The sequence below is a fragment of the Aptenodytes forsteri genome, unplaced genomic scaffold (genome assembly GCF_000699145.1).
Source record: "Aptenodytes forsteri isolate BGI_AS27 unplaced genomic scaffold, ASM69914v1 Scaffold41, whole genome shotgun sequence".
In the NCBI taxonomy this organism is placed as follows: domain Eukaryota; kingdom Metazoa; phylum Chordata; class Aves; order Sphenisciformes; family Spheniscidae; genus Aptenodytes; species Aptenodytes forsteri.
Genome location: NW_008796211.1, coordinates 1721621 through 1743947, shown reverse-complemented (window position 1 = coordinate 1743947; position 22327 = coordinate 1721621). Strand labels below are relative to the sequence as shown.

Below are 22327 nucleotides of genomic sequence, written 5' to 3'. Positions count from 1 at the left end.
GTTCCATAACTTTCCCAGGGACTGAAGTAAGACTGATGGGCCTATAATTTCCTGGATCCTCCTTTAAGCCCTTCTTGTAGGTAGGGATGACATTAGCTTTCTTCCAGTCTTCTGGGATGTCCCCCGATCTCCACAACTTCTCAAAGATTATGGAAAGTGGCGTCACAATGACATCAGCCAGCTCTCTCAACACCCTCGGGTGGGTATTGCCAGGGCCCATTGATTTGTAGGGGTCAAGCTCCTGTAACAGTTCACATACCGACTTCCTTCACTGACGGTGGGTCTGTGTTTGCATCAACCTGGATTTTTGTTCCCAAGGCCTGGGGCCCAACAGTGCTGGTAAAGTCAGAGGTGAAGAAAGTGTTGACAACCTCTGCTTTTCAGCGTTGTTGGTGACTAATTCACCTCTCCTGTTTAACAGCGGGCCAATATTTTCCTTCTGTTTCTGTTTGTTATTTATGTACCTGAAGAAACCCTTCTTGTGGTTTTTGACACCTCTGGCCAATTTCAATTTGAGCTGAGCTTTTTCTTGTCTAACTGCATCTCTGCACACCCTGGCAATGCCTTTGTAGTTCTCAATGGGTATTTGTCCGCTTTTCCATCTCTGGTACGCTCCTCTTTTGGTTTTGAGCAGACTCAGAAGCTCACAGTTAAGCCAAGGGGGTCTTTTGCTCCGCCTATTTCCCTCACCTTTAAAGGGCATGAACTGGTTTTGTGCTTCCAGGAGAGCGTTCCTGAAAAACTCCCAGCACTCGCTAGCTCCTTTATCCTGCATGGAAGCTTCCCACAGAATCCCTCCCAGCTGAGCTCTGAGCGAGCTTAAGTCTGCTCTTCTAAAATCTAAAACCTTTGTCTTAGTACTAACCTGCGTGCTCAGCAGGATCCCAAACTCCACAATTTTGTGATCACTGCAGCCAAGGCTAGCAATAACCGAGATATTACAAAGCAGGTTTTCTTGGTTTGTGAGTAGCAAGTCCAGCAGTGCCTCATTCCTGGTTGGCACATCTAACACTTAAATGAGGAAGCAGTCCTCTACACATTCCAGGAACCTGATGGATGATGTAAGCTGCTGTATTTTTCTTCCAACAAATCTCTGGGTAGTTGAAGTCACCCATAAGAACCAGGTTCTGAAGACCCAAGCTTGCTTAAGTGACCCAAATATTGCTTCGTTGGCCTTTTCGTCTTGGTTTGGAGGTCAGTAGCAGATGCCTACTGTAAGATCCCCCTTGGAGACGACCCCTCTGATCTTGACGCAGAGGCATTCGATAGGGCTTCCACAATCACCGTAGTTGACTTCTATACATTCAAAGTTCTCCTTAACATAGAGCGTGACTCCTCCTCCTCTTCTTCCCTGCCTGTCTTTATGAAACAGCCTATAGCCATCCACCGTGATCCTCCAGTCATGTGAGTTGTCCCACCATGTTTCAATTACTCCTATGATATCATAACTTTCTGACTGGGCACGGAGCTCCAGTTCCTCCTGTTTGTTCCCCAGGCTGCATATATATATAAAAAAGAAGTTGACAGAAAAAAATACGAGATCCAGACAGACAGGTGACATAAAGAAACACTTCGAAAAAAATGCAATGTGGTAAAATAATTTGAAGCACAGGTCACAAAGCAAGAAATAAATTCTTAATCAGAAGCATAATAATCAGAGAGACCAAATTCCCAGTTGAAAATTATTCTATGATTCTATGAAAATGAGTTTGGTATAATCAAGCTACCTATAGCTATCTGCTTTATAAACAGGCATTCAACCTGAGACCTCTTTCTGACAACTACACTCCAACTTCAGGCAAAACAGCTCAGTTGTTTCAAAGTGATCATATATCTTCATTATCACAGAATCATACAATAGTTGAGGTTGGAGGGGGCCTCTGGAGATCACCTAGTCCAATCACCCCTGCTAAGAACAGGTTCAACCACAGCAGGCTGCTCAGGGCCATGTCCAGCCAAGTTTTTAACATCTCCAAGGACAGAGACTTCACAGTCTCTCTGGGTAACCTGATCCAGGGTGTCACCACCCTTACAGTAAAGTTTTTTTCCTCATGTTTAAATGGAATTTCCTGTATTCTGCCCGTTGTAGGCACAGGACATGGGCAAGAAGTATCTGGCTCCATCTTCTTTACTCTTGACTCCACGTATCTATACACAGTTGTAAGATCCTCCCTGAGCCTCCTCCCATGTGTCAGATGCTCCAATCCCTTCATCATCTTCATGGCTCTTTGCTGGACTCACTCCATTATGCCCATGTCTCTCGTACTGGGGAGCACAGATCTAGACCCAGCACTCCAGATGTGTCTCACCAGTGCTGAGTACAGGGGAGGGATCACCTCCCTCGACCTGCTGGCCATGCTCTGCCTCAGACCAGTATGCACACATAGCTGGCTCATGTTCAGCGTATTGTCTTTCATTATACACCTTTCAAATTATTTAAAATTACCTGTCTTCACTGAGGTTACTTGCATAATACACTTAAGTTTAAGACCCTCTCAAAGATTAAAAAAAGAGGAAGAATCACTAAACTGCTGACAACTCTGCATCCTTTCTTCTGCAATGTACTGGGTCTGGCTGGGCTGGAGTTAACATTCCCCATAGCAGCCCGCATAGTGCTGTGCTTTGCATTTGTGGCTGAAATGGTGTTGATAACACATCAACATTTTGGCTATTGCTGAGCAGTGCTCTCACAGCATCATAGGTTGGGGTTGGGCAAGAGGTTGGGAGGGGACACAGCTGGGATAGCTGACCCAACTCACCAAAGGGATATTCCATACCACATAATACCATGCTCAACAATAAAAGCGGAGGGTAAGGAGGCAGGGAGGACACACACATAGATGACCAGTTGCAGTTATGGCATTTGTCTTCCAAAGTAACTGCTACATGTACATGAGGATCTGCTTCCCAGGAAATGGCTGGACATCTGTCTGCTGACGGCAAGTACTGAATAAATTCCACTTTTCGCTTTGCTTCCATGCATGGCTTTTGCTTTTCTTATTAAACTGCCTTTATCTCAAGCTTTTCCACCTTATTTTCTCCCCTGTCCTGCTGAGGACGGGGAGTAAGAGAGCAACTGGGTGCAGATTTAGCAGCCAGCCAAGGTCAACCCACCACATATAAATATGTTCATCATTCTTTTGACATATAATATGTATCAAAATCACAGCTAATTGAAGAAATGTCTCGTCAACAGTTTTGTTGGCGTTTTTTTCAGCGTAAATGATTGAGAAATGCTTTGTCTATCTATATTCTTCTTATTTTTAAATTCAAAGGGCCAGCCACTTGATTAGGTCTCCCCCAACGAGGAAGACGTGTCTATAAACACTTAGGTTACACCTATGCTGAAGGACAAACAGAAATTTCCAGTGAACAACATTATACCTTTACTTTACCCTCCTATCTCTTCCCACCTGCAAACCTATGCAGGGAAATCAGGTAGCATCCATCTGGAATGCTCAAGGAGTACTTTAATAATTTCAGTTTGATTGTTTTGGCATCCTTCATTTCCCCTCTGTTGATTTTTCTCTAAATTTTTTATCTTACTTCAGACCCATTATTTCCAGGTGTAAAGTTTTCTTCTACAGTCTTTTGGCCCTTTCTTCCCTCAGCTGTGGCTTGTCCCCCACAGCCTCCAAGCCCACAGGGCTTTGTGTCTTCTACAGACAGCTACCAGGTGGAGGCCCTTGACTCAAAGAACCTGGCATCTGTCGGTCCTAAGGCATACCAAGAGCTTTGGCTAGCAGGAAACACTGGATTTTAACATGGCTGGAAATCTAAACAGTCTCGGAAACAGAGAAAACCGAGACTTGTGATATTCTCCTGGGCCACTGAAGCTCTCAGTTGTATTGACAAGGTCAGGACAAAGAGCAAACTCTCCCAGATTCCCACCTATGCAAATGATTTGACACAGTAGCTGGATCTCACAGCAGGAAGAAAGGAAGATGGGAACAGGATACTACAGATACACATTTCTAGTGCCTGGACAGCACTGCAATATCTGGTTCTAGAAAAGTGAGAGTGATGCTGCGATATTATGTGCCAGCCAGAAGTGCAAACTGCCAGAATCACAGGAAAGGACCACGAAGCAGGAATTAACAGAAGAGTGGGGCAAACTAACATGTACTATCCTTCTCCCTCAGTACATCTGCACCTATTGTCTGAGACAATATAGTCAGTGCTTCCCTAATATCAGTGATGTTATTACATACCATTCCTGAAGCTGGAAATACATCACTTATGCTCCCATTAGCGATCCATTCTACTGTAACTCGTCCATATGTTCCTATTAAACGTTCAATATTCAAGGTGATTAAGCTGTCCTGTTCCATTTCTTCAACTTGCTTAAATAAAGAACTCTGGAAAACATGAAGTAGAAGAACCATAACATTATTTTCTTATAAAGAAAAGTTTCTTTAGGGATCTGGGTATTCAATGGGGGCCAGTGACATTGGACATCAATAAGTTACTCTACTATTAAGTAGCTAAATACATGTTCATTGATTAAATTTATATGTCCTAATTTTCAGAGGTACTCAATACTCCCAGGTTTCACGGACATAAGAATTTAAAATGTCAGGCCTCTTTATCCTAAGGCAAAACCCCCAACATTTCTTGTTTGGGTTTTTTGTTGGTTTTTTTTTTAGTACAGTATTTTATGTCCAAATCATATGAAGCAGATACCAAACAAGTGGACCTTCAAGAGAGAGAGATTTTTACTGCTGTTACTTTACTGTTATTCACCCTCCTCGCACAAGTCCAGCTGCAATGTTTCATTTCAGTAACAACTCTTCTGTGTTTTACATCTTCAGTATGCATTTACTATATACCTGTCTAGATAACTTCTACAGTGTTTAAGAATTAACCACTCCAAATAGTACCTTCATTACCTCTGACATTTTTTCCAAAAAAATGATTTTGTTCTGGCAGACTGGCTCATCTTGTGACATAACTCAATTAGTACCTTTTCCAGGGGAAAAGGATCTTCAGATTTGTTTACTTAATTCCCTTGATTAACCAACCAGTAATGACTCTATGATGCTATCATATAAGCCATCTGAAAACGGAATTTTTAGGTTGTTGCAAAACCAAGCTGATAAACTAATGTGTTAATCTAAATGTAAGGGGATTATAAAAATCTCACAATAGGGACAGACTGTGGAACGGATTTTCTATCACCTTGGCTTCTGTAAAATCACACAGCAATGCTAAATGGATGTTAAAAGCTTCTAACTCAGGTTGCTACAAGACTTTAGAAAAACAATCCTGTCACATGCTCCAGTTTACAGTTTTAGTATGTTTGTGTTCCATTTTTCAGAAATTATATATACATATTTTAATGATTTACCTTAGAAGTTTTACCTGAGCAAATGCAATGACTCCATAAGCATTGTCATTGGAAGGAATAATTATGTTAACAAAACCATGAACACCAATCTCTGCACCTCCCTTAGGGTTTTTCAACCACACTTTGAAGCATTCTTCCTCCTCTGGGATGATGTCATCCAGGATATTGACTGCTATCACAGCTTCCATGTCCCCAGGCTCAAATACCAATTCACCTGAACTAGCATAAAAACACACACATCAAATAATTATAAACTGAGGACAGCTGATTAATGAACTTTGAAAGCACTGCTGTAAATTTAATGAGCATTTTTGGAGCTGGAATTATTGTTTATATTCCTGAGGAAGTAATTGGTTTAAAGGTTGTGGGTTTTGTGTTGTTTTTTTTTTTTGAACTACAATAGATCATAGAGTAACTGAAATTAATTATGAAAGTAATTTAATTTATCCTAAACAAAACCTTTTTAAAAATCAAGTCGTAACTGCAAGTCCTTTCTTGCCATGTTTTAAAGCCAGTTGTGAGGCTGTTTGACTTCAGGTTGTCTTAAACCTACCTGTGAAAAATTCTCTTTAGTGTTAACAAGCACACCACACACAGAATTATATAATGCTCTCCCCTGTAACAAAAACAGTATCACAGAAAAAAAATGCAAGAGCTAGGAGAAAGTTGTATGAAACAAAAAAACCAACCTAGGTATAAAATCTGACTGGTTGGAGATAGTGGTCAGCTCATATATCTGCGAGTTGGACTCTACGGACAGAGCAATCAAGCTCTTGCTGGAGTTGAGAGACCTTGCAATAGTTGAAATGATATGATCCGCATATGGTGCTTCCAGCATTACAGAGAACTGGTTCCTTTCCGAGTTCCAGGAATACAGCACTGTTGTGTCCTTACCAGATATGAGGATGTGAACTACATTGAGCAAGGAGAAGAAAAAAGGAATATTCAGTGATATATTTAAAAGTTCTCCTTGTAGTGCCAGAAATGCCCTTGGTAGCACAATGATTATAGTAACTTTTAAAGTCTGATCAATAATATGAAAAAACGAGCACATATATTTCTGCAATTCCAGCATTATAAACTAGGGTTTGAACAAATATTGTCATTTAAGTCTTACCTAAACCTGAAGGAGGCATGAAAACATGGATGCTTCTTACAGCGCAGACTGGAAGAGACTGAAAGTGTCTAAAGGTAGACTGCCCTGTCTCCCAGATGAAAATTTCAGAAGAATTTCCAGTTTCTACAACAGAGCAAAATGACAAAACTTACATTATTTTGCTGCCTGTTAGTTCAATCGCACACTGGTGGCCATTCAAAAGGCAGAGTCTGGCAGCTTTAATCATGAAGTGAGACCAATTATCATATTTTCTTTTTTACTCGGTGCATAACTCCATAGTATGACTGATCTCCATGGGATGATTCATTCACTGGCATCAGTTAAGGGCTTTTCTGCACAGATTCACATATAAGAATGCTAAGATTGCCAGCAGACGACAGTCAATTGCAAAGAAACCTATGGACCGCAACATAAACTTTTCAATAGGCATAGGGATGCAGTCATAAAGCAACGCCTAAAATGTCATATGTGTAATAAAAAACACAGGTACTTTGCTGACCAATGATCTTTGCATATCACAAAGCTCAGAAAAGCTTAGAAAGGGTGCAATCAGCAGCTAGATGAATAGAGTCATTATTCCCTATTGTTCTTGGGAAAATATTTCATTAGTTTCATAAGTATTTGAGAACAAACGCAATGCTTTTATTTTCTGAGGGACAAAACAGAGATTACTTCGATAAAATGCTTATCGGTGAATTGTCACTTCCCAGAAATACTTTAATCCCTGTCTAAACTCGTTTACCCCAAATGCCTTGCTAGCAAACAAGCCAGCACATACTTAGCAAACTCAGTGTTTGTCTTCTGCTAAATACCTTTTGCAATAATTAAATAGATATCAGATCCAGAAATCCAGGCCTCCATATGTTTTATTTCTTTTGCTGGTAATTGATGAAGATTCCTAAACTCATTATCCAACCACTGGTACAAGAGCATGTTCTGGCTGGTATTTGACAAAGAAACTAATAGGTACATAGCACCTCCTCTAGGAAACAAGGCTATGTTCAGAGCTCTGTAAAGTGGAAGTTGATGATGCAGCACAAATATATCTTTATTCCACTGGAAAACCTGTGGAAATATGAAATATTTTTTTCATTATATATTCATAATTAGCACCAAGAGAAGAGAAATTAAGTGTCATGATAAAAAACTGGGAAGACTTATAGTGAACTGAATTCCTCATTTCTAAGGTGGACCCTACATTAAGGTAAGTAACTACCTTACTGCAAGCAGCTGAGCCTATTCTTCAGATGAACAGGTTTATGGTCAGAAGCTATTTCTGTTCGTATGGGTGTTTAACACGCTAGATTTCAAAACAGAAATAACACTAGCAATAAAATCAAACCAAATGAAAACTATATGTTAACGTAGAGTATTGCTACATTTAAACAAGTCTAGAATTTTAAGTCTTATAAATCCATAATAGAAACATAAGTATATATAAGTAGATATTTCTGAAAAATTACTTATGTACTTTATTATCCCTTCTTATTTCAAACTCAGAACTAACCAAACTACCCACATCAAAGCCAGGGAAGACAAGTGTATTCTAACCTGGATGGAACTGGAACTGGTTGTGTGACTCACAAAAATCAAATAGTCTTCTTCATCCACAGCAAAATGTTTCACATGTGTGGTATCCAGAATAGAAAGAGTCTGTATCTGTGAGGGAAATATGACAAAAATGGTGCTTGGAAACTCAGAACTAACCAAACTACCCACATCAAAGCCAGGGAAGACAAGTGTATTCTAACCTGGATGGAACTGGAACTGGTTGTGTGACTCACAAAAATCAAATAGTCTTCTTCATCCACAGCAAAATGTTTCACATGTGTGGTATCCAGAATAGAAAGAGTCTGTATCTGTGAGGGAAATATGACAAAAATGGTGCTTGGAAGTCACTTCAAGTGACAAGTTTATATATCTATATACATATTTTTAAAAATTGCTAAATTACTTATAAAACTATATATAAAATACATAAAATTACATGTATGTAATTTTACAATTTTAAAAATATGTCTATATATATGGGGTTAATTTACCAAATGGATAAAACTTATCATACATTTTTCAGAAAATGTTCTATGACTTGACTGCTCCACAATTTCTTTCCTCACTTCCCAGGTCATTTTCCCCCACCCCCAAAATATAAATATAAAAACACAATAGACAATCAGCTGTAAAAATTTACATCATTGAAGTCACGCAGAGTGTTAGGGCCCCAAATTAGCTGAGCACAGAGTGCTTTTTTCTAAAACATGGGTGGACTGGAGGGCCTCCTGAGGTCCTTTCCAACCCCATTAGTTTATGATTTTGTAAGTAAAGCAGGTTTACCTTCAACAGCCTGCGTCCAGGCATGAATGCATACACACTGTTGTTGGAAGCTCCCTGCCTGGCTCCTCCATGAGTAATCACAAGGTAGGGAGAGGCACGGATTTGGAAAGACACACAGCTCTTAGGATTCCACATACTGAAATTCTGAGAGAGGAATAAAAAAGGAACATTGAGACTTAAATTCTTTATTAAGTAGCATGCTTGGTGTTTGCAAGCAAACATTACCTCGACAGGAACAAAAACTCCTTTCCACTGGTAGACAGTAGAAAACATAGCTGGAGGTGTACGCAACAGAACACCATACAGGATTTCTCCTGATGTAAAGAAACACCAGCTAGACGCTGACTCTTCCACAAAACTTTGCAAGACAGACAGGACACTGATACTACCCCCTGCAACATAGTAAAAGAAAATACTGTTTACTCTTGAGGTCTTTTTCAATGCCGTATTCATGATTTACTTGCCAAAACCAGACCTAGTATCAGAAATGTTGAAGCTGTCTCTAAATAGTTTGTGTAAGTGTATGTAAATGCATGGAACTGTTATAATACTGAGGATGTAATGAGAATTAAGCAACAAATGTATTCTTCATATATTACAATTGCATATGGAAGATGCATAGGCAATTTGAGTCTGATTGAGAATGATTCAGTTTGGAATTTAGCTAGTGAGAAAATCAGCTAGATAGTAAGTAGTGAAAAAAGTGACAAAGAAACTACAAAATGTCTGTGTTTGTCCTCCTTCTCCCCCTCATCACAACAAGCAGTCATGGCACCAAGATTCTTAAACTGCCTAAGCCGTTTGACTGGCTTACAGAAAAAAGCACTGCGCTGTCAGAACTAAAATCCAAGAGCTAAACTCCCAATCCCACACATAGGTTAGATGAGCTGCTGAGCCAGACAGGGTATTCATCCACGTTCAAAATCAGGCATTTCCTTTTTTGCCTTGTTAGTTTCGGTCTAGACTAGTGAGCAGCTATACACATATCAGTACTGGAACAAAAAACCTTAGCATGGAAATGGGAACAAGCGGTCAGAGGTGGAAGGATGGCTTCCTTCAATGGCAGTGCTAACTTGGACCAGATTAAAGTGTTCATGAAATTACAGTCCGAGACTCCCACAAATGCATCTCAGTAGGCACACTGGGAGATATAGACAGAAAACGTCTGGTGGCATTTTTTCAGACTAAGGCTGTGTCAGGTTTATGTAAAGCGTGTCTCTTATACTGTGTTAGAAAAATCCAAAGTAACAAGTAGTAAAGAACAGATTTTATTAAACGAAAGTCTAGTGACAATAATATTCATATAAGCAGCAAGGAGAGCAAAAGATTATTGAAACTCTGGCAGAAGTGGCTGATGACAAGGTGACTCTTTAAGCAGCTAAGCTCTTTTATTTAATGCATTTTGACATGTTTAGAAAAATATTAATTAATGTGATTAATTAATGTGTCTGAATATGTGAATTTACATTCCAAAGTTACATCTCCTGTACGTTTGGCTAGTCTCTTGCTATCTCCACTCTGACAAAAGCAGTGGACACTCTCAATAAAGTGAACGTACTGATGCCAAATGCAGTATCCGACAATGTCTCCCACTCAACACTCACAGACACATTGAGCCCATTACTCCGTGAAACTTTCAAATAAACTGTAGTGTTGGCTTCTTCAATTATGAGGAAATCTGTCCTAAATGTGAGAATTGTGAAAATAAAGAAAAAATTTATTATTTTTATAGTATACGAATAAGATTTTTACAGTACAATTCCAGTGCAGAATATACAACAGAAATAAAAAGAAAATATTAATAACTGCTTTTGCTATCTGACGGACTGATAACTACATTAAGGTTGTCCAATGTTTCTTACCACAAGATGTTGGCAAAATCGTAGGAAATTCAACAAAATCTTAAACCAGCCTGAAATTTAACACACCAGCTGTACAGTTTAAGCTGAATGATTTTTGAAAATATCATTCCATATGGTTCATTTGCTTATGAAAAACAGCCCTGAGTGAAAGTGTGCTTTACGTAAGCTTAAAAACAAAAATAAATTCTAAAATATATGACTCCCCGGGCACTGATCTGAGGTTTGGAGCTCTTTACATGGATTACTATTAGTGGAACGTTTAGGGAATAATGAAGTACTGTTTTATGAAAAAGTCCATAGAGAAATTGACATTTCTAATGATGAATAGTCCATTTTAAGTATTTTTCTGTTCTTTTGTATAGCAGTAGTAGTATTTGACAGATAGTGTACTTTTCAAAATTACAAATGTTGTACAATTGGAGTGCTGAATTTCTTTAAAGGGATTCATCAAAAACAAAACTGTAGACAGATACCATGTCTACTGAATATGAAAAATCTCCTTTTAAGTGAATCAGTGTTTAGTACCTATTTGTAACTGGATAGATGCTGAAAAGCCCTAGTGGAGCCTGGTTCTGTAATACTGTAATCATAGTTTGCACCCTTGTGCCTAGTCTGGCTCCTCCAGTTGGATTGAACAGGGTGACAACAAAGTGCTCATCCATTTCTGGTTCTTCATCCAGTATTGCAGAAATATGCAGTGCCTGACAAGAAAACAAGCATAGAAAGTTGTTGAGACTTAACAGCTAATGATGACACAACCCTATCAGACCATGCTACTGTTTCTATGCTTTCACTGTACGCCTTTGGATAGCACAGCAGGAGAACAGTAGCTCTTGAAACTGGAGAGGACAGACGAGAGGCAAAGATAGTTCAGGTGGAGGTTCTAAAGTCATCCATCTGGTGACCTCCATTGGTGCAACACTAAGACGAGCATATCCACTTCCCCCCCCCCTTCTCCTTTTTCCTCCTCTCATGATAAGACCCTCTGAAATGTAATAGTTTTTCATCCTTTTTTCATACTTCCGTTCTCTACTTATTCACATTCCTTGGTAATTCATAGTTCCCGTACAGCTACCTGATCCCCTAATGCAGCTCAGTCAAGTTGGTTTTAATTTACTTTAGTTGGCAACTAAAATAGCTCCAGGGCAACAGGGTAATTCCATTACTGGCGCTGGGAAGAAAGAAGGAAAAAAGGCAAGAATAGAGGGATATCTGAAATACTCTCTCTCTTCTTGATGCTTCTTTCCCTCTACTGCACCACTGTGGATGAGAATAGGATCCTCTCGAGGTGGTCTCAAATGAGCAGAGGATTGTCTAGAAAGAGGTAGATGTTTTCACTATCATTTGGAGCTCACTGTCATTCTTCCCACTACCCAAACAGGCAAAAGTTACAGAGGTGCACATAGCTTTGCTATAGAAAAAAAAAGTTAGTAATGACGGATCTGGAACTAAGCTGGAGCTTACAACCTTTTAGATCCTGTTTACTTCTGCAATAAACCATATTTAGAAACTGTTTTAGGAAGTCTTTGACTTCCCACAGATCTGCTACACTGTCCAGCACTGTGGTTCCAAATGCATTTAAGGTTCAGAAATTGAAAACCAATGTTTCCAGAAAGGTTTGTTTCAGATTCTACCCACGAGTCATAATATACTAACATGTTACTGACCCTAGCTTTACTGACAAAATAAAATAAAGTAAAAAAAACCACCCTGCCATTAACCTTCAGAAGGGTCAGGATTTCACAGACTTAAGCTAGCTCGTTTTCTAGCTGACATTTTTGTGGGGACAGTACAGAGGCAGTGTGCTTAATACTCCCAGAAGAATTAGTCATTTTCTAGTCTTAAGACTCCGAGAGCTGTTCACTTTTTGCATTTGTTGCAGCATACTCTTCAGTTCAGACCAGCTGAAGTATCACATTACAGAATGGGATTTTTACTTTGACCTTAACTATTTACACTTGTAAATTATCACTTCACTTCAAAGTTTGTGTTTCAGCTACATGCTGAATACATACAAAGAAATGTTCCTATGCATACATAAACATTATATACCCATTATATTGTTTTCAGTTTACCTCAACTATTACAACAAGAGAAACATCTACAGAAGAGCACATTTAATTTTTATGCACTCCCACTCCCATGACTCAATTTGCTCTGAGAATGAAGGAAGACATAAGAAAAAAATAAATACAAGAAAAAACAGAGACATTTCTAAAATCTTTCCAACAATTTCAAAAAAGCTCTCTTCACTTCTTTGGTAATAACTATCATCTTACCTTGAATCTGACTCCCTCTTCCAGCACAATATATCCTTGAGAAGGGGTCAAATCCACTAATGCCTCTGAAGAATTAATTTCACTTACAAGGTATTGAACAGTCACGGTGCCAAATATCCCCTGAGGAGGTTCTCTAATAATATTTAATACTGCAACACTTTCCATCAAATGGAGAGCTGTTTGCTCCCTTAGGAAGAAGTGATCGCTGTTATTGAATGACAAAACTCCATGGCCATCATCATTGGCAAGTATAGTAATTGTGGCTTTTGAGAAATAAATAATGGAAATATTCTTTAATTAACAGAGTAAAATATAATTGTACATATATACAAATAAAATTCATATAAACACAAATCCACTCTTCCTTTAGTGTATATATAATGCTTTTATGTCTGTGATATTACTTGAGAATATGTAAGTATTTTACTTTTTCTAGGAAGATTTCTAGACAGGAAGAATCTAGACTCTCTTATTAAAAAGCTCACTTTCGCACTTTGATTCCTTATTTTACATTATTATCTTGTTAATTGCATAGATTTCATAGGGATGTTTAAGAACTTTCCAAAGGAGTATAAATATGTACCATAGCAGGGCAATGGTGTTTTCTGAAATACAATTATTCAGAAGAATGAAATTAAAATGACTGCCATATAATACCAAAGAATGAGAACATCAAAACTAAGTTTTACCTGTTGTGTTCTCCCCAAATTCCAGCCCCAGAGAGGGATTTGTTAAAATTAACTGGAACTTCTCGTCACCTTCAGGAATATCATCATCAAAAATCGTAACAACAACTGATTTATTCCTTTCTCCATCAGCGAAAAAAAGAGTCTAGCATTGAAACACAGAAAGCATTGAATACTTAACAGCTGTTAATACACACAGAATTTTTCAACTAAGGTAAATAGAATTGTCTTAAATAGGAAGGAAGAGGAGGGAAGAAGAGCTATAATCTCTATGTCCCTTATAAATTGATTGAAACAGAAGTAAACAAGTTCAGCACATTGCAGAATGAAGATAAGCAAGAGCGATTTACTTTAAAAGTTCTGTTGTAAAAAAAATGAAACCTTATATGAAATCTTACATGCTCTTGTCTAAGCAAAATTGTATTTGAGATAGATGTTTGAAAGTTTACAATGTGTCATATTTAAAAATACTTCAGTATTTAAAAAGAAAGAAACAGTAAAATAAGATGACTAATTTTATCTCATTCTATTCAGATGACCAAAGCCATTGAAACAAGCTGAAAAATCTAGCTGCACTACAGATCATTCTGCACAATACACAAGACATTCTTTTGAGGAAGCTGAAGGAAGCTTCTTACCCTTGAGGTCACATTAAAATCCAAACCCAGCTGTGCCTCCAAATTTTGGGCATAAAAAAATACAGACACGTTGCCATATGATCCTCTGTTTCGGTATGCCATTATTGTTAGATTCCCATGAGATTCATTAACTTCAAAACTGAAACAAAAAGCAAGAAAAATTCTCCGTGCTCACTGAGCATGTTCTTTTGAATAAGATGGTAGATAGTTGTTACATTTTCACTTCAAATCATTCCCTCTGCTTTATAGGAAAAAGGCATCATTACAGTATCAGCATCATTACAACTGTCTAATACAACCTTCTTACCTTTGTTTCTTATCAAAATTGAATTAAGCTATAGGAGGTTGTGCTTTTTTCCTGCTTATTAGTGGCAGATTAAGCCTGTCTATGTTCATGGATGCCTTCTTCCTAGCTCCTGGAAATTAGTCAGAGAAAAAGATCTGGGAGATGCCAGTGTGTATGCTTATGTGGATGCAGGGGCTGGAACACTGGATGGAGGCTGGGGGAGTGATGCAAGTTCGCAATATAAAAGGACAGCAGTGGCAGTAAGTACATGGTAGCAAAAGATTTCTGAGTAGACATACTGTAAATGTTGGTTTTCAGTGTGGGAATTATCTCACACTTTCCAGTTCTACTGAATCGAATGATGCTTTGCCATCTCAAAGATGTGGCCCTAATTTTAATAGGAGTTTTACTGTTAACTGAAAATGAAAATAATTGGGCAACCCCAATCACTAACTGACACAGTGAGTTCTTCAAGGAGACAAGACTTACTTGGTACTTTCCCATTCAATTACTCCGCTTACTCCATCATTAGCATCAATAATAATTTGAGAAGCTAAACCTTCCACATCTAAAATGGAAATGAAAGAACAATAAAGTAAATTTTCATGATTTTCAACCATAATAGAAGCATTTCTTAAATCTCTACTAATTTTGTAGAAGAAATACATAATTTTCTGTTTCCAAAATGTGGAGGAGAAAATGGTAGTGGGCAAGATAATTGGAAAGGCTCAAAGAAGATCTGTCCTTACTACCTTACTATTAGAACTACAACACAGTGCCTTGAATTACCACTGTTACATTTAATAATGCATACAAAAAAGACTAAAGAAAATCTAGAAAGCAAAACACAGCACAGAAAAATGAGGAAATACCAAAGGCAAGATCTGTCATGGAATCTTAATTTATCTTCATTGTGTATGTTTATTATGATGACATTCAACATTTTGCAGACTGTACCATTCTGAATATGGGAGGGAAAATGAGTAAGAAAGAATAATAAATGTTTCAGTATTTCAACTCCTATTCATGTTTCAGTGCCTGACCATAAACCTTATTAATTTCTTTGTAGGCTATGTTCTGTAACATTCTATTGCTCCATAAAGACATATTTATCTTCACAATAAGTCTGACAGATTATTGTATGTATTGCACTGTGAAAATACTGAATAATAGATTAATGCCAGAAATGTCCACTAATTACTGGGACCAGAACTTGACAGTCAGAACCTGATTCTTCTGAGAAAATAGTGCCTTAATTTGTTCAGACAACAGCACCGCATGACTACCTTAATTTACTTCAACTTACTTTTAGTAAGACTTAAAAAGAAATTAAGAAAAGAATGACAATTTCTACAACCAAATTGACTCCACTGAATCCGCAGTAAATATTTAGATCCACAGGAAAGATTTCTATCAATTCAGATAAAACTTAATAAAAGTAAAAGGTCATTGCCATGAATCCAAACCCATCACTATGACGTAGAGATGAAGATCAGCAGTAGCTACAAAACCTCTACACAAACAGCACAAATGTTATTGAGGTTTAGAAATCCAGAGGGAGTGCTAGCTATTACAGACCTTGCAGTTTCACCCCTAACCCACGTTTTCCCTTGTCATGTCATAGGCACATCAGTTCACCCAGGATCTGTAATACTTTGCTTTCAACATCAGACCTCTCATTTCACATCTGGTATCTTTCCCCTCCTCTGATGCACCCCTGCCTCCCTCCCCCAGCTCAGCTCTTTCTTGTATCCATTACGTTTATTCCTTTTTCTTTCATCATTCTCAGGTGTTGACAATTTTCCATTTTTTTAATTCCTTGCACTTTTGTATTTGAGTCAGGCTCTTTCTTCCGCCTCCTCTAGAAGACGGGAGCAAGAGAAGCATGGAGAAAACAACAGAACTGTCTTTGTGCTTGCTGTTTCTGCTCCTTATCAGCGAAGCCTCAGATCAGAAATAAAGGTCATTTAAGTTCAGTGTGTTCAACTCTGCATCACAGACATACCACTCACTCCACATATTCCATGCACATGGCCATGACAGGAACAGCACATACAGTATATTCCAGATGTGTAGGATTGATTGCACATGCCTGTAACATGTGCAGAACACCCATCTCTTTTGATACTAGACACCTCCTAGAAATACTTCAAATATCTTGTAGAGGGTATGGGATGGCTAGAAATCCTAAACAAATGCATTGCACCGACAAGGAGTTAAACTGTCCACCATAACAAATCAAAATATACCAACAGGGAAAACAAGATTAGAAAATAGCCTGATAACAGAATTCGTAGTGAGATTTTACAATGAGGACAAATTTTTGCCTCATGGGTTAAAATTATTATCTGTTCGTCCTAAGCACATTTAACCCAATGCAGATAGACTCGACTAATCACAGGTCAGGCTCTACAAATCAGCAATGAGTCTTGCAAGTTACCTTTCAATCTGTAACGAATTAACTCAGTCACTTCTATAGGCATGCAAAGAAAAGAGAAAAGAGTCAAAGAAGATGTTAGAAATAACCAGTATAACTAGTCTTTAGTACCACAGGATAATCCAACTGCCCTTAAAGCCAATGGCAGCCATGCTACTGAATTCAGAAGAATGAGGAGCTAACTAAGCAAATGATAAATGAAGTTCACTGGAAGAGTGGGAAAACCATAGGACATGACCCCTGAAAGTAAATCTGATAAAGAGTAATAAAAAGAGACTTTTAAAAGAGTGAATGAAGTAATCACATAAAATAATTTTTTTGACATTTTTGTTTCCATTACGTACTTTGTAAATGAAAATCAGATTAAGACACTGCCAATAAAACTTTTCAGATAATTGTGCTCTCCAACTGTTAATTACTAACTCCTCTATGAAAATTGCCTTATCATTTTTACAGAGCCTAAAAAAGTAAGAAGCAAGTGTAATAATGAATATGTTTGATATTCTACAATGTTTGTTTCAGAATACCCTGTCTCATATTGGCATAGTTAGCAAGTGGAATAACGATAATATGCCAGAGTAATATAATCTGCATGCAATTCATATAAAAGGAAAGCCAAAGATAATTCTGTATAAGTTGTTTTACCCAGCCGAGGTGGGGATGAAGTTGAATGGTTCATGATGAGTTCCACTGAAGTTAAATTAACCAAGAAGAATTCTTGCACCTCTGGTACATCATCCTGCAAAACAAATTCAGTACATCTTCTTTTCATTTTCCTTTAAGAAACTGTCACAGAAGTCACCAAAAAGCAACACACTAGAACTCTCTAATATTAGAGCAACATTAGAATTAATTTAGTTTTCCATTTTCCTGAAATACTTTTATTGGGTGTAAAATTGATTATCTTGAATGAATTATGAAGTAATTAATATTTCATATTTCATGAAAAAGACTCTGTGGTGACACTAAACTATTCTTATGAATAAATTTCTGCCCAATTTTAAAGGCATAAACCCCCACCACTGAGCAAGTAAGAGCCTGTAGCAAGCAATGAATTACACTGTTCTGAATATCAGATAGTAAAGTCTTAATGAGACAGCTAAATTTCATTTATGCATATGTAGAGCTGCTTTCTGTTATTATTTGTCCTCCTGTGATTTTAACATCAAGATAAAAACCACCTTTCTAAATGACAATGAAATATATATCTTCAAGTAATATATAGGTTGCAAGCTTTAGGTTCCAAAATATTCCACTGCTGATGTCATACAGATCAATATAGAATGAAAGGGGTTAGACTTTACCTCTAGAATAGTAATATTTAAAGCAGCTGATGTTTCTCCTTCTTCCAAAATCAGTGAGCCAGAAACAGCTATATAATCAGCTCCTGGTTCAGCCAAGGCCCCTTCTGTCTGATTACTTAGGGTGAGCAATCCTGGAACTGTGGCATACGTAACATTGATAGCACCTGTTTAATTTGTGACAAAAAAATTTTTTTTTTCAATGCTTATGAAAGTTAAAGAAAAGAAATCATCCACAAAATGAAAAGACTAACAACAAAACATTAGGATTAAAAGATTAATCTGGAGCCAATGGAACTTTGTTATTGTTTTTAATGTGCTTTCAGTCCAGCCTTTGGTGGATTCAAAAAGCATTAGGACCAAATGTATTCAGGTATTTGAGGTGCTGTGGACCGCAGTTACACTGCTGAAGTACTACCTGGGACATCTAACGTATTATTAACACCAGGTTTGGTGCCAAGGGAAGTAGAATGTTTCAGGAACAACTGATATCTAAGAAAGGCTCTAAAGACGGTGCTGGGAAATACAGCTGAAGAAATCTAGTTTCCTTCCCAGGCAGATTGACATAGACTTCAATAAAGAATAAAATTAGGGGACACACTGATAAATGTTACCAAGGGAAAAAGTTAGACATAATTTTTTTTGTGATAAAACCATGTCTCACTAATCTGCCAGGGTAAGTCAAGTGGCAAATGTAAAGACAGTGATTCTGGAGATAAAATGACAGATGAAATTCAAAGCTAGTCTGTATGAAATAAAATATGTTATAAAAGAATCCTAGTTTTAATAAATAATGATGGACAGTAATTTAAGTAAGAGAACTTACATTTACTATGGATACTTATCTTAAAAGCATTAGTTTCCTGAGTAGTGTGCCAAAAGTAAATTAGATACTGATTGATATTAAAAAAGAAATGGGAAAACATAGAAATGTCATTAAAATGCCTCTACAAATCTGTGGTGTGTCCAGATCTTGAATATTGATTGTAACTGGTCACTTCACTTCAAAACAGATATAACAAAAGAAACCAAGAGGGATTATCACTGAGGTCTAAATACAATCTAAAAAGGTAAACAGGAAATGATTACACATGTTATCTCACAATATAAGTTGAAATCCTCAGGCAACAAAGACAAGAAAATATTTTGCACACAGCACATTATTGAATTCTGGAATTAAGTACCACTTAATTTTATGGATGTTAAAAGACAAATTGATTTAAAAAGGAATAAGAAATTCTCAGAGGAGACATAAACTGAAATCGGTGGTCTGAATGCAACTTTTCCCATGGGACGTTCCTAAGCTGCCAACTTCTGGAAGTTTAGAGGGGAAATATGTGGGAACAATCATTCCATACAAGCTCCTTTTCTCCTTTGTTTTTTATTTCTTCTGGAGAGAATTACACTTTGAGACAGATTCGTTAGACATAAAGGTAGTAACCCTAATAGCCAACTAGTTACATCACAGCTCCCAAACTCCTTGCTGTGGAAGTGAGGGCTGTGGCTCCAGTTTTAACTAACACTTAGTTTCCAAGCGTGCAGTAAGAAGTCTAGAAGTTCAGAAAATATCAACTGTACCCAAGATTCTTCAAAATTTCCAGCCTCCCTCTCATGGCTTTCATTTGCCTAATGATTACCAAAACAAAACTTCCTTTCTCTTGGGAGTTATACAAACCTAGAGATCCAAATTCTCTGTTAATAAAAAGCTGAACCGTTTTGTTTTCCTCTGGCATTAAAACTACCCTGGACGGGGAAGCAAAATTCAAGACTCCATGTGGTTCATCACTAGCTTCTACTGTCAGAACAGCTTCATATCCTTGACTATCCAAAACAGCAGCACCTGAAGAAGAAACTCCTGCAAAACAATCAACGGACTACAGTGAATAAAGTAGTAGCAACAAATTTTTTTGTCTTATATTACTGCTATTATTACATTCAAATGACAGCCAGCAGCAGTGCAAATGAAATTAAACCAAATGCATGATGCGCTCACTGAAGTTTATGGATGGTGTGGAATGTGTATGTTGTGTTACATTCTATAATTGTGTTACATTCTGTAACAAATACAGGAACATACAATCACAACAGAAATTGTATGCATACTAAGTATAGAGTCACAAAAAAGTATTAAGAAATGAGAAAACTTAATGGGCCAGTGCCAAATATCAACTTTGCTAAACCTCCTCTATTGTAAAAGGAAAGAGAAAGTTTTCCCAGGAATTAACTCCAGAAGTTAAAATTATATTCAACTTCTCAATCATTCCATCAAGAAATTAATCCCCTTCCCAAGCGTTGCCTTGATGAATAATTGTTGGTGTATCCATGTACGCTGATCCTGATGGATTACAAGAGTCAACAAATGACTCTGGCAAGTTGGTAAGGCACCTAACAGCAACACAATCCATGTCAGGTTAGTTTGGTGTTTAGACATTAATTTCAGTTTAACAAAGGGTATTTTCAGAAGGGATGCAGTTTCATGCTTCTTTTCTCATTATAATTTGAATGGCAAGAATAAAACATTCTGACCTCCTTGAATTCAGAGCCAGATCAGAAAGTCAGCTTGTGACACAAGATTGCTTTAAAAGATAAAAATATCCACTTATTTCACGGCAACTGTATCCAGAATACATTACTAAGCTCAAGCTTGTATTCAGTTAAAGGGAAGGCAAATAACCACTGAATTAAACAGGCAGAGTTAAATCAGGGTTAAAACCAATTAAGGAAAACTGCAAAGACACGGTGGTGTGGTTTTCTATGTATATATATATACACACATATATATATCTATATACATATACACATAAGGACCAAGCCTGTTTCACTAATGTGAATGAACTTTGCATAGTTTACACCAGTTGCAGTATGCTTAGTCCTACACCTCCAAAATGGGTTAATACACATGAAAATATTACACTACTAAATGGTAGTTTTAAGATATAGCAGGCTATAGTTCTGCATTACCTTCTGTTTTGATGTTGTATAGGATGATCTGGTATTCTTCTTTTTCATCAGGAATATGGTCATCCAGCAAGTGAACATACAATGTTGTATTCAATGTCTCCTATTTATTTTATTGATAAAGTGATTAGTCATTATTGTATAAAAGACAAGTGATAACACTGTATCATATGTATTTTGAACAACAACTTTAAGAAATGTAAAGTTAAAGTATCAAAAACTATAAATTCCCTCCAGTTTAGAACTCCAAGAGTAAGGGAGCAAGTAAATAATCAGACCAAGAAACAAAGACTGCTATAAAAACACGCTCATTTTCTCAGTTCAGTTTTAATTACAATATTCTCCTGTAGCCATTAGCTTTGCTTATGGACTTACCTCAGGAAAAAAGAGTATTCCAGAATAATTTTCAAAATTTTGTTTTACGTTATGCCCAACTATCTTCCATTCAACAGTAACATTTCCCAGTCCTGGGGCGGTTCTTACAATATGGAATTGCAGTTGTTCTCCTAGGAAAATAGGGTAAGATGCAATATTTTGCCGTTTCCTCTCCTACATATCAATTATAAAAATGAGAAGCCAAAAACATGCATCACAGTCAAAACAATCTTTCTGAAAGACATTCATATTTTTAAAGTGAGTTTCACAGTAGTTATAGAACATTTGTTTTTAATACTGAAACAAAAAACCTGAACTCTCTTATCCCGGGTTCTTCTGGTTTTAGTTCACTCCTGGAAAGAACTATCAAAATACAAGGGAACCTGGTACAGATTAATAACTTAGAAAGTAAATGCCCATCAAAACACGCACAAACAGAAGAGCAATACCTGTCTGGGAACTACACAAAATAGTAAATGCTGTATGTACCAGCTATAACACAGTTTTCTAAAACAGCTAACTGACAAGGAATATACATTTTCCTAACATTTGCAGTGTCTTCTGACTTTACATAGTGCGTGCAGAAAAATGCTTGTAATTACCTGTAAGTTCCATTTATGTGAGTTTGAACTTACAAATATCGTCAGTGTTAGAAAAGAAAATATCCAGAAAATGTCAATATTTAATAATTTATAATTTTTAAAAGA

General features: G+C 37.3%; 1 protein-coding gene across 1 annotated transcript in view; it reads right to left on the bottom strand.

The window, feature by feature from the left end:
- ADGRV1 (adhesion G protein-coupled receptor V1) overlaps positions 1–22327 on the bottom strand; it is a 305425-nt gene that overhangs the window by 202377 nt on the left and 80721 nt on the right. The window contains exons 36-54 of the mRNA XM_019474377.1: positions 21621–21751; positions 21249–21348; positions 19963–20142; positions 18291–18454; positions 17632–17725; positions 15039–15117; positions 14264–14402; positions 13629–13770; positions 12940–13202; positions 11186–11361; positions 10357–10481; positions 9024–9190; positions 8799–8942; positions 8216–8323; positions 7277–7529; positions 6465–6587; positions 6037–6259; positions 5362–5566; positions 4212–4358 (exon numbers count right to left, since the gene is read on the bottom strand). Of these exons, the coding sequence (XP_019329922.1) occupies positions 4212–4358; positions 5362–5566; positions 6037–6259; positions 6465–6587; positions 7277–7529; positions 8216–8323; positions 8799–8942; positions 9024–9190; positions 10357–10481; positions 11186–11361; positions 12940–13202; positions 13629–13770; positions 14264–14402; positions 15039–15117; positions 17632–17725; positions 18291–18454; positions 19963–20142; positions 21249–21348; positions 21621–21751 (2963 nt within the window). The remainder of the gene's footprint in view (positions 1–4211; positions 4359–5361; positions 5567–6036; positions 6260–6464; positions 6588–7276; positions 7530–8215; positions 8324–8798; positions 8943–9023; positions 9191–10356; positions 10482–11185; positions 11362–12939; positions 13203–13628; positions 13771–14263; positions 14403–15038; positions 15118–17631; positions 17726–18290; positions 18455–19962; positions 20143–21248; positions 21349–21620; positions 21752–22327) is intronic.